The sequence below is a fragment of the Podarcis melisellensis genome, assembly GCF_964234715.1.
Source record: "Podarcis melisellensis genome assembly, chromosome: 1".
Lineage (NCBI taxonomy): Eukaryota > Metazoa > Chordata > Lepidosauria > Squamata > Lacertidae > Podarcis > Podarcis melisellensis.
The window spans coordinates 6,754,596-6,767,565 of record NC_138528.1 but is presented as its reverse complement, the minus strand read 5'-3'; the positions used below and the strand labels follow the sequence as shown (position 1 = coordinate 6,767,565).

Genomic DNA, 12,970 nt, shown 5'->3' with positions numbered 1-12,970 from the left:
ATCTGCAGTGATCACTGAGCCCAAGAAAGTAAAATCACTCACTACCTCCATTTCTTCCCCTTCTATTTGCCAAGAGGTGATGGGACCAGTGGCCATGATCTTCGTTTTTTTGATGTTGAGCTTCAGACCATATTTTGCGCTCACCTCTTTCACCCTCATTAAAAGGTTCTTTAATTCCTCCTCACTTTCTGCCATCAAGGTTGTGTCATCTGCATATCTGAGGTTGTTGATATTTCTTCCGGCAATCTTAATTCCGGCTAGGGATTCATCCAGCCCAGCCTTTTGCATGATGAATTCTGCATATAAGTTAAATAAGCAGGGAGACAAAATACAGCCTTGTCGTACACCTTTCCCAATTTTGAACCAATCAGTTGTTCCATATCCAGTTCTAACTGTAGCTTCTTGTCCCACATAGAGATTTCTCAGGAGACAGATGAGGTGATCTGGCACTCCCATTTCTTTAAGAACTTGCCATAGTTTGCTGTGGTCGACACAGTCAAAGGCTTTTGCATAGTCAATGAAGCAGAAATAGATGTCTTTCTGGAACTCTCTAGTGTTCTCCATAATCCAGCGCATGTTTGCAATTTGGTCTCTGGTTCCTCTGCCTCTTCTAAATCCAGCTTGCACTTCTGGGAGTTCTCGGTCCACATACTGCTTGAGCCTTCCTTGTAGAATTTTAAGCATAACCTTGCTAGCGTGTGAAATGAGTGCAATTGTGCGGTAGTTGGAGCATTCTTTGGCACAGCCCTTCTTTGGGATTGGGATGTAGACTGATCTTCTCCAATCTTCTGGCCACTGCTGAGTTTTCCAAACTTGCTGGCATATTGAGTGTAGCACCTTAACAGCATCATCTTTTAAAATTTTAAATAGTTCAGCTAGTCTTCCCAATTGTCAGAATAGGACATCATGACTTCCACTCCATGGCTCCTGAGACCCCGTGATTTTTCTGCCAGCGGTTGTACTGCCATGATTTATGGATGCATTGATTTGACAGCTGTTGCAACACCTGCTTTTAGCTATTGCACTACTAATATTTTGACTTTTGATGCCTTTGCAGTTTCCAAGTGTCTGACATGAGGACGGAGCTCTCCGCCATCACCCAAGCCCTTGCGATCATCGCGTGTTTGTGTGCAGCAGTGAGGTAGCGGCAGGTTTTTGTGGGTTTACTCTTCAAAAAGTTGTGGGCTGTATTCTCCTCGGTTGCGCGTTGCTACAACCCAGGCCTTTGTGGGGCGTTTGGACCGCTCCCTTATTGTACCGATTAGTGATTTTATGGCTGTGTAGCTGATTTATTGACCAAGTTGTTAGCCGCCCTGAGCCCGGCTTCGGCTGGGGAGGGCGGGATATAAATAAAATTTATTATTATTATTATTATTTATTATTATTTTATTTCACTGCAGTCTTTGTATTCCACCCTGGGAACCTTGTTTGAAGCGTACTTTTAACGATCACATTAAAAATAATGATTTAAGCCAACGGCAACCACCTTTCGCCTGGCTGTCTTTGGAATCACATCTCTGATGCACCTTTCGTGATGTTAGTTGTGTGTGCTGCATCTTCTGCTGTTCTTCCATTAAAACACAGCTTTGTCTTTTGCATTTTTCCACCTCAATCACTCTCCTAATCGCAGTCTCTCTCCCCTCTCCTCCTCCTCTAGGCCCAAGATGGAGAAGCCACAGTTAGTCTGGCTGTTCACTTCAATGCTCTTCGCCTATTCATTTTTCTTTGCTTGGAGAGCAAATCTGGATATTTCAAAGCCGCTGTTTAAAGGAGTGGTATGTTTGCTTTCAAGGTTGCTGTTTATGTTGTTGTTTTTTAAAAAAACAAAATACATGGTTTTAATTTAAAGCTTATTTCAGGATTTAGCAAATGCTCTGTGATATCTGAGCAGAGAGATGAATGCCTGGGGGAGGGAGAGAAAAGTTCAGGAAAAAGAAGTATTTTTCCATTCCCCCCCAAAGCCCATTTCTTGGGGGGGGGGCGAGTCTGGAAAAGAATGAAAAAAGCAAAGCACTGTGACATGTGAAAGGCTGTAGAAGTTTGTTTCAATCTGGGCAAACTTTCAGCTTTTAGAAAGTCTGTAATAGATAGGGTGACAAATACGAAGAAGCAAAAAGAGAAACTGATAGTGATATCTCAGATAATGAGACTGATTAAATTTATAATATTCATCAACTCTTGGGTCCTTCCCTTTTTCGCAGAAAACATGTTATGGACCTGAGTGCTGTATCTCTGCTTGACTTTGTTGAGGACTGGAGAAAACCTAATAATTTTCAGCATACATTATACTTTTCTCTTTTTTCTATAATGTTGATGTGTTCCCTTGTTTTTATTGTTTTATGCCTGTTCCTTATAAACTTGCAAAATGAAAAAAGATGCCAGGCTATAACTAAAATTACATGCAACTAAAATTTAAACCTGAAAATTCCACCTATCCCAGGCAGAGATTACCTTCTTTGCTGGTGATGCTAGGGATTGGACCTCGGGCTTTCTGCATATGCTTTTCCAGTGAGCTGTGGCCCTTCCTCTAGATTTCGGAAAATCGAAAGACCATCTCCTAGGTCTATATTCACCAAAGCTGAACTCCATGCAGCGTTTTGCAAACATACATTATGTGGGAGATTTGCAGTCAAACCTAACAGTGCTAGTTAGTATGTGAAGGGGTTAAGGACCACAGAGTTCTCAATTACTAGAGTAGCCTCTACAAAAAAAAATTCCTTCTAGTAGCACCTTAAAGACCAACTAAGTTAGTTCTTGGTATGAGCTTTCGTGTGCATGCACACTTCTTCAGATACCTGCATGCACACGAAAGCTCATACCAAGAACTAACTTAGTTGGTCTTTAAGGTGCTACTGGAAGGAATTTTTTTGTTTTGTTTTGACTATGGCAGACCAACACGGCTACCTATCTGTAACTAGAGTAGCCTCTGTAATGTCGCATCCCTTCTGCTCCAAGGAGGGAGGAAGTAAGCCTTGTTTCCTGTTCCTTTCTCTGTCTATCACGCTGCAAGCAAGGAAGCAGAAATACATCAACTTTGTTCTTCCTCTCATATGTATCTGAGGCTGCTTTGCTGTATATATTTCAGCTAAGCACATTTACCTGCATTTTATTGTTGCTGCTAAGGAAAATTCAACTCTGAGACCTAGCGACTGTAAGTAAAACATTTTAAACTTACCTTGCAGTCTGTGGTCTTAAGGCCAGGTGCCTTAAGAGCTGGGATGTATTAAAAAGGTTTAAAAACCTATTCTTAGGCGTCAGTAAATCTGCCTAAAAGTGAGATTTAAACTCCACTACTGGGTCTCTTTAGGTGCAAGCCCTGCATTTTAAAAACAGGCACAAGCCATTTTGTGTTAATCCAAACACGTGGGTCTCTAGAGAATCAGTTATAATTAATATATCCTTACTATAATACCTAGGATAGCTCAGTTGGTGGAGCATGAGCCCCACGTTGGGCAAAAGATTCCTGCATTTCAGGGGGTTGGACTAGATCACCCCTGTAGTCCCCTTCCAACTCTGCGTTTCTATGAGTCTAATACCCATCACATTTCTACGCAGTTGGGGAAACACTGTCTGTCTGTCCTTTTGCAGGTCGAGCGATTCTGGATGCAGAGCAATGCGGTGGTTGCTGTTCTAGCCGGCCTCGGTTTCTCCTCGCTTTTCGCTTTTGCAGAGGGGTTAGCTGGAAACAGGCGAGTGCTTCACTGCCTGGAATGGCTTCTTGCTGCCGTTCTGGTTACCGGGCAAATCTACTCTAATTACAGGTAACTGCAAGAAAGAGCAGAGTGCCTTCAGCTTTGCAGAGTGTGCTTAAAAGTCCAATTAGCGTCGTGTTCATTCCCCACTGTTCCCTCAAGTGGTTCAGGGCAGCCACACCTGCTTCTCGCTTCCTTATTTAGCCACGCAACTCGTGTTGTAAGACGCCATCGTCTTCTGTTCTGCCTTGTATCCATCGCACGCAGTGCCGCTTCCGTTCCACTGCAGTTCTCCTTTCGCCAAATGCTACGTTATTCATCTCGCTGCCTCGCTGTCACATCCCATTCCACCCTGGGCAAAGGAAAGGGAATGCAAACAGGGAGGGGGGCATAATCAGTTACATATCAGAAGGAGCAGGAACAACATATCCTGAACTGGTTTGATTTCCATTCTGGACATGTGACATGTAAGCAAACATCAGCCATTTCCCCTTCTGTTTCCATTTCCATTGAAATTGTCTGATGTCCCTACTCACAAAACCTTGCCAGATAGGTTAGGCTGAAAGATAGCAATTGGCCTATTTATTACTATTACTATTACTACTATTACTATTATTACTATTACTACTACTATTACTACTACTACTACTACTACTATACTATAGTGGTACCTCAGGTTACATACGCTTCAGGTTACAGACGCCGCTAACCCAGAAATAGTGCTTCAGGTTAAGAACTTTGCTTCAGGATGAGAACAGAAATCGTGCTCTGGCAGCGCAGCAGCAGGAGGCCCCATTAGCTAAAGTGGTGCTTCAGGTTAAGAACAGTTTCAGGTTAAGAATGGACCTCCGGAACGAATTAAGTACTTAACCTGAGGTACAACTGTACTACTACTACAGGTTTTTTTATTCTTTTATTCGTACCCAGCCAATCTAGGCAGCTCCCAACAAAATACAGTGGTACTTCAGGTTAAGTACTTAATTCGTTCCGGAGGTCTGTTCTTAACCTGAAACGGTTCTTAACCAGAAGCACCACTTTAGCTAATGGGGCCTCCCACTGCCACCGCGCCGCCGGAGCACGATTTCTGTTCTCATCGTGAAGCAAGGTTCTTAACCTGAGGTACCATTTCTGGGTTAGTGGAGTCTGTAACCTGAAGTGTATGTAACCTGAAGCGAATGTAACACGAGGTACCACCGTATTCACAATGAAACATCAACCATTAAAAACTTCCCTATACTGTACAGAGAGCTGCCTTCAGATGTCTTCTAAAAGTCATATAGTTGTTTATCTGTTTGACATCTGACGGGAGGGCGTTCCACAGGGTGGGTGCCACTACTGAGAAGGCCCTCTGCCTGGTTCCCAGTAGCTTCACATCTCGCAGGGAGGGAACCACCAGAAGGCCCTTGGAGCTGGACCTCAGTGTCCAGGCTGAACGATGAATGTGGAGACGCTCCTTCAGGTATACAGGGCCTAGCGTGGATCTGAACCCAGGTCTCCCTTCTTGTAGTCCAATCATCTTGCTACGCTAGCTCTTGCTTAGAACCCTTTAAGACTTCGCACTGCTTGGGCAGGATGGGAGCGTCTTCTAAAAACGTGCCACCTGGGATCTTAGCAAAAACGCTGCATCAGGGCAGTGCCGGATTTACTTATACGCTAAACAAGCTATAGCTTAGGGCCCCACTCTCTTGGGGCCCCCCAAAAAATTATGAGTCTTTGTAAATTGTGTTTCTAAAGGAACTTTTGTTATTGCCAAATGCCAATGTATTTGCATTGTTAAGTTTGCTATGAATAAAAAATCATTTTAAGTTAGAGCTTAATAATTAATTTACTATTAATATACAGGGTGAGGCCCTGTGGATACAGAATACACATGTTCCACGGGGCCTCTTTTAAAAGACTCACCCTGTACTTCTTCTTAATTGTATTTCACTATTAATATAAAAAGGTAAAGGGACCGCTGACCATTAAGTCCAGTCACGGACGACTCTGGGGTTGCGGTGCTCATCTCACTTTACTGGCCGAGGGAGCCGGCGTACAGCTTCCGGGTCATGCGGCCAGCATGACTAAGCCGCTTCTGGCGAACCAGAGCAGCGCACAGAAACGCGGTTTACCTTCCCGCCGGAGCGGTACCTATTTATCTACACAGCGCCACCCGCATCCATCCACTATTAATAATAGAGAATGTCAGGTCCTTAATAAACAAACACTACGCTGCCCGGTGGCCTGTCATTGCTCTTGGAAGGGTTTGCAAATGCTACAAATCCTGGGATTCAAAGCCGCGCTGTGTCTCTTACTCCTATTTATCGAGCTGAGCTACTTAGGGATGGACTAAAAGCAACACAAAACAGCTTTCCCTTTTCTTTCCCATTATCTCTTTCCGCCCAGCGTCTGCGACCAAAGCCGCAACAACGTCGTCGACCGCTTTGCGAGGAACCTTTTGTCCTCCATGCCTCCGGATGCCATCGTCCTGCTGAGAGGGGACTTGCCCGGCAATTCTCTCCGTTACCTCCATTATTGTGAGGGAGTGAGACCTGACGTTACCTTGGTGGACCAAGAAGTAGGTGGAAAGCGAGGTTCCTTGCAAGGCATGGGAAAACGAGAAGCTGCTGTGCTGGCCAGACGTTGGTCCATGTAGCTCAGTCTTGCTGGTGCCGAGAGCAGTTTAAACCAGTTTCAGGTCAGGCAGGTGACACTCCTGGCCGGGGCCGGATTTAGGTTTGATGAGGCCCTCAGCTACTGTAGGTAATGGGGCCCTTTATATGTCCAGCTGTCCTTTGTCAACAACAAATTGCCACTGGTTTTTGTGTTGAATATATGCTATATGGTAATATATGCTATATATTTTGTGTTGAATATATGCTATATGGTAATTCGTGGACCTAATAGGCATCTAAAGCCATTTGGACATAACAAAAAAGTGTATATTGTTGAACTGAAATACAATTAAGAAGAAGTATATTAATAGTGAAATATAATGTTCTAGGGGTTGTTTTTAGAAGTCTGCAACGGATTAATCCATTTTGCATTACTTTCTATGGGAAAGCACTCCTTGGTTTTGGAACGCTTTGGTTTTGGAACAGACTTCTGGAATGGATTAAGTTGAGAACCAAGCTACCTCTGTATATAGAAATGAGCAAACCAGTGATGTTTGAGGGAGCAGGCTAGCAGGTGGGACCCATGACTTACATCATAGGAGCCTACACAACACAAAACACTGTTCCTGTATGTAGGTTTTATTTTATTGGGTTTTTTATCTTATATTTTGGAAATGTACATCCAGTTTTTTCTCCTTTAAATATTTTCTCTCCTGGCCTGGAGGCAAGGACTCCTCCTGCGGGAACTTAGTTCCCTCCGCCTCTCTGCCCTGAGCCTCTGCAGCTCAGGAGAGGCTGGAGGGTCACCGGACCCAGAGGCAACCTCCGCTTCCCCTGACGGGGCTGAGAGTGGAGCACCTGCAGGCAATGGGTCCTCCATCACCTCAGGAGCCAGAGCAGACTCAGCTGGTGTCTGCACCTGAGGATCCAGCACAGGTGAGGACCCTTCAGGCTCAAGCCCCAGCCCCGGCTCAGCTGGTTCTGGAGGCGGGGAATCCTGTGCAGGCTGGGATCCCTCCGGTTCAGCATCCGAGTCCGAATCCCAGGCCATCACAGCAGCCTTAGTGTCAGGTTTTAGGTATGTTTATTTACATCGATGGTGCTTCGGGTCGGAGAAGCCCACAGGCCTCGTCTTTAATTTCATCTCGTCTTGCCTGTGCTAGATGATGACTTATCACTGGTACTTACTGAAGATGTCAAAACATTTGCCTGGTGTTATTTTTCCTGGGAACCGGTGGAATCCTCTGGAAGGGACGCTGCCCGATGGGACGACCACATTTAATCTCCATCACTTTCTCAAAGTAAATAAACAGTAAGCATTCCTGTTCACATCATGGCATTCCTTTTTCCCATAAAAATTGCATCAGTTGCATTCTCAAATTGCTCTGTGTTAGGGGAGGCTAATCTCCCACCTAGGGCCCTGATTGGGATCGTCTAAGCGTTTTTCTGTGTCCCCAAAAACTACTCACCCGCCCCAAGTTTGATAGCAGCAGCAAAAAAAATTTTAAAATACAAAGTAGACTTCTGGTGTCACCACACATAAAGCTCTGATTCTTCCTGGGCTCATTAAAAAATAAAGTTAACCACCCTTGCTTTCTATAGCATATGAACCTGCAATCCAAAGTACAGTTTTCCTCCTGAACAGTCAAGTTTACATCAAGAATGGGTAAAGGTGTGTGTTGTGTGTATGTATATATGTTGAGCACACGCATGTTTTTGTTGTGATTATAATTCATCACCTACCTTCACCCTAATGATGTCCCAGGGTGGGTTACAGCAAAACTATTGAAATAACAACAACAACAACAACAATAATAATAATAATAATAATAATAATAATAATAATTTATTTCTACTTGGCCCATCCATCTGGGTCTCCCCAGCCACTCTGGGCAGCTTCCAACAGAAGGTTAAAATTACATTAAAACATCAGTTATTAAAAACTTCCCAAAACAGGGCTGCCTTCAGATGTCTTCTAAATGTCAGGTGGTTGTTTATTTCCTTGACATCTGATGGGAGGGTGTTCCACAGGGCAGGCGCCACTACTGAGAAGGCCCTCTGCCTGGTTCCCTGTAACTTCGCTTCTCGCAATGAGAGAACCTCCAGAAGGCCCTCAGTGCTGGATCTCAGTGTCTGGGCAGAACGATGAGGGTGGAGACGCTCCTTCAGGTCTACTGGGCCGAGGCCGTTTAGGGCTTTAAAGGTCAGCACCAACACTTTGAATTGTGCTCGGAAATGCACTGGGAGTATTAAAAACAGTTTAAAAATAAATATTTCAGAAATAAGATGGGTCCTTAAAAATAATGAGTTGGTGGTACTTCGCACAAATTCTTTTGTTGGCGTAATGTATTTCTGGCCATGTTTTCTAAGTGTGTTGTCAGTCGCTTGGAGACATTTGCATAACAAAGAACTAAGAAGTCTTAACAGAATCATAGAGTTGGAAGGGAACCCCAAAGGTCATCCAGTCTAACCCCCATCAAACAGCTCTTGCTGTCAGAAAGTTCTTCCGTATGTTTAGTCTGTTAATAAGAATAGCTATATCCTTGCAATTATTGGTTTTCTGTGGAGGGCTGTGTACATATTGGTTACCAGTCTTTTTCTGAGCTCAGTTCAAAGTGTTGAGTTTTGGCCGTTAAAGCCAGGATGTGACCCGAGTACCTTGCAAATCGTCTCTCTACCCTCTCCTCATTCCCCAATGATCCTGAGATGGTACACCTTTTTATTGCACAGCAGAAGGCAAAATATATGTTCTGTGTTGCTCCAGAGTGACCGTAGGTTACAGGAAGGTGTGTGCCAGTTGTGTTCAGTGTTGGAACACATGACCTGCAAGGTCCTCTGAGTCTTTAATTTTATGGTGAGAGCAGACTAAAGATTTCTCTAGTCCAGCAATGTCTTCTCCACAGATTCTAAATTGCTGTGGGAAGCCTAGCCTAATTAATCGCTCTCTGAACAGTTTTAATTGTTAAAAACTGCCTTCTGCATGTGGTGGTTTCTTTGTTACCCAGAACCAAGTTACATTGTTGACATACGAGAGGCCTCCATCAGTATTGGCATTCTGCCGGCTCTTAAAGCACCCATGTTTAGACGAGCGACCCCCTGCTCTCTTAACTTTAACTCCCTGTTGTGAATGTTTAAATTGCTGCTTTAACAGAGTGCATTGCAGTAAATCCAATCTTGAATGTAAATTAAATAATAATAATAATAATAATAATAATAATAATAATAATAATAATTTATTATTTATACCCCGCCCATTTGGCTGAGTTTCCCCAGCCACTCTTGGCAGCTCCCAATCAAATGTTAAAAACAGTACAGCATTAAATATTAAAAACTTCCCTGAACAGGGCTGCCTTCAGATGTCTTTTAAAGATACGATAGCTGCTTATTTCCTTCACATCTGAAGGGAGAGTGTTCCACAGGGTGGGCGCCACTACCGAGAAGTCCCTCTGTCTGGTTCCCTGTAACCTCACTTCTTGCAATGAGGGAACTGCCAGGAGGCCCTCGGCGCTGGATCTCAGTGTCCGGGCTGAATGATGGGGGTGGAGACGCTCCTTCAGGTACACAGGACTGAGGCCGTTTAGGGCTTTAAAGGTCAGCACCAACACTTTGAATTGTGCTCGGAAACGTACTGGGAGCCAATGCAGATCTCTCAGGACCGGTGTTATGTGGTCCCGGTGGCCACTCCCAGTCACGAGCTGCCGCATTCTGGATTAATTGCAGCTTCCGGGTCACCTTCAAAGGTAGCCCCATGTAGAGCGCATTGCACTAGTCCAAGCGGAAGATAACTAGAGCATGCACCACTCTGGCGAGACAGTCGGCGGGCAGGTAGGGTCTCAGCCTGCATACCAGGTGGAGCTGGTAGACAGCCTCCCTGGACACAGAATTAACCTGCACCTCCATGGACAGCTGTGAGTCCAAAATGACTCCCAGGCTGCGCACCTGGTCCTTCAGGGGCACAGTTACCCCATTCAGGACCAGGGAATCCCCCACACCCGCCCGTCCCCTGTCCACCCAAAAACAGTACTTCTGTCTTGTCAGGATTCAACCTCAATCCGTTAGGGGCCAGCCATTCTCCAACCGCCTCCAGGCACTCACACAGGACCTTCACCACCTTCACTAGTTTTGATTTAAAGGAGAGGTAGAGCTGGATGTCATCTGCATACTGATGATATTGATAATATTGGTGGTGATGATTTCTTTTGCACCTCTGGTTCCCCATTTGTATTTTGTTTTTTTGTTTTTGTGTGTGGCTTGTTTGCAACAGCAAAGAAACCTTTGTCTGCATTGGGCTGCACGAAGGTGACCCCACCTGGAAGAAAAGCCACTCCCTTTGGCCGTGGGGCTGTTGCGAGCAGCTGGTGCCTTCGGAAACCCCCTTCGACCCCAGAGAGTGGATCGAGAGAACCAGAAATCTCTATAACTGGAGTGAAGAATATGGGAGGTGAGAACAGCAGAACTGGTGGCAGGGTTTGAAAGTTCGCAAACCTGGATGAGGAACTTAGGTGCAGTTAAATCTGGCCTAGTTGCCCCCAATCTTCCTTGGCAACCTTAGCTCTTGAGCCATGGTGTTGGCCTCAGAAGTGAGGGGTGGGGTGGCTTATACCGTATTTTTCGCTCCATAAGACACACTTTTTTTCTCCTAAAAAGGGGAAATGTCTGTGTGTCTTATGGAGTGAGTGTGTGGTTGGTCGCTGGCTCCCTTTCCGGCCCTGAACCCTTGCCCAGGCCTCCACTGTTGAATGTTCTGCAGAAGGAGGCTGTTTGTTTCCCCAGCGACATGTGACTGGCTGCTTAGATTATCTGTCTGGAAACTGTAGAAACGGCTCCCTTTCCTTTCCTAAAGAAGCTGCAGAACTGTGAGTTGAACTATTGGCAAAACCTATTGGTGTTTCGCAACTTTCCGACTAGTTGCAGGACTTTAGCCAGACCCAGCAGAGTAAACGCAGAATCCACGGAAGCAATTGGCGACTTGGCTGCAGACAGGATAGACGAAGCAGGAACAAGGAACTTGTAGTTAGGTGTTTATTATATACAGTGGACTATTTACAGGAACAGAATCTTTAGCTAGCTCTCTCTGACAAAACTCTCAACTCCTACACTGAACAACACAGAACTCTGAACCTCTAAACTATGAACACTGAACTAACACATTCCAGTTAGTAGGTCATTAATTATCACTCCCTTGAGAGAGCTTGACCAATCAGGGAGCTGTCTCCGTGTCTCTGTTATCACCAAGCAAACTTACTCCTTCAGATTGCCTTCTGGCTATCTGCCAAACCTTAACTGACTCTGTGTGAGTAGCTGCACGTATACAGTTTCCCAACAACTCGTAAACACAGGATTTTTTCCCTTTGCAGAGTAAGCTCAACAACTTTGAGCTGATCCTCAAAAAACAAAACAAAACAGGGCTTTTCCCCTTTGCAAAAGAAGCTGCACAACTGTGAGCAGATCTCCCCAAAATGGGGCTTTCCCCCTTTCCTCCTCTAAAAACTAGGTGCCTCTTAGGGTCAGGTGCGTCTTATGGAGCGAAAAATACAGTACGTTACACCAGACTTCCCTGGGAGCTTTGGACTACAATTCCCATCAGCCCCAGCGAGCATGGTCCAGTGGTCAAAGGTGATGGAAATTGTAACCCAGCAACATCCACATGGTTATGTTGGGTCAAAACATTAAAGGCATTTTTAAAAATCAAGCTTCTAGTCCTTCTGATTGTGAAGATATGCCCGTGGGGACGTGGATTGTGCTTGCTGAAATCTCAGGAGCTGGAGTGGCAACTAAATAAGAATTAGAGGGAGGGGAGTTTTTTGTTGTTGTCTTGTGCTGCTCTTTGCTCTTCCATCATAACCAGAATGCTTTGCAGAATGAGACATGGTGTGCAAATGCGCTCGACATCCCACGATTCAGGCCCCCCACAGAATTCTGCTGTCCCCGACGCAGAATGGCTTTGAGCGCCAAATTCCAGTGTTTGTACAGTGTGACCCTGTTTAATACTCTCAGTCTCTTTGTGGCCTTTTCATGTCTGATGAGCCAGTTAATCAGCTCCTGTTGTTAACTTCTTAAAGGTTCGATTCATCTTCATGGGAGTTGGTGGCAAACGAAGAGATGTGGCAAGCCAGGTGAGAGCCCCCCAACCCAAACCCCCATTTCCTCTTCTGAATGGGTTCTAAAGGGAAGGGAGACCCCATGGTGTCCACATGGGCCTTCATTTGGGAAACGACTATCTTCTTATTCTTCTTTGGCAATCACTTGTAGCCGAGTAAGATTGTCTTGCAAAACAGGGTTTTAGCAGTGAGTCCATAAGTGACTGTGGAGGCCAATTCTAGATCCACACCTCCTTCCACAGTGGGGACATGGGTTTCCAGGTGGGAGTTGATCATGGTGAGGGTTTGCCAAGCGTGCCTTCCTCTTAGCATGTTTCTCCCTTGTGTCCTGAGTTCCAGTGTCTTCAAAGCCCATGACACCTTTGGCAAAGGCTGTTCTCCAGTTGCAGCCAGTGTTTCCCAGTTGTCGGTGCTTATACCACATTTTTAATTAGATTTGCCTTGAGAGAGTCTTTAAACCTCTTTTGTTGATCACCAACATTACGCTTTCCATTTTTAAGTAGTTTTTAAGTAGTCCATTTTTAAGCAGAGTACAGTGGATGCTCGGGTTGCAAACGTGATCCGTGCTGGATGCACGTTCGCA

At 45.0% G+C, this 12,970-nt stretch overlaps 1 protein-coding gene across 1 annotated transcript in view; it reads left to right on the top strand.

Annotated features, from left to right (window-relative positions):
* TMEM260 (transmembrane protein 260) overlaps positions 1 to 12,970 on the top strand; it is a 61,026-nt gene that overhangs the window by 44,598 nt on the left and 3,458 nt on the right. Inside the window, exons 8-14 of the mRNA XM_081911419.1 lie at positions 1,058 to 1,141; positions 1,658 to 1,775; positions 3,589 to 3,761; positions 6,078 to 6,249; positions 7,450 to 7,598; positions 10,551 to 10,727; positions 12,349 to 12,402. Coding sequence (XP_081767545.1) covers positions 1,058 to 1,141; positions 1,658 to 1,775; positions 3,589 to 3,761; positions 6,078 to 6,249; positions 7,450 to 7,598; positions 10,551 to 10,727; positions 12,349 to 12,402 — 927 coding nt within the window. The remainder of the gene's footprint in view (positions 1 to 1,057; positions 1,142 to 1,657; positions 1,776 to 3,588; positions 3,762 to 6,077; positions 6,250 to 7,449; positions 7,599 to 10,550; positions 10,728 to 12,348; positions 12,403 to 12,970) is intronic.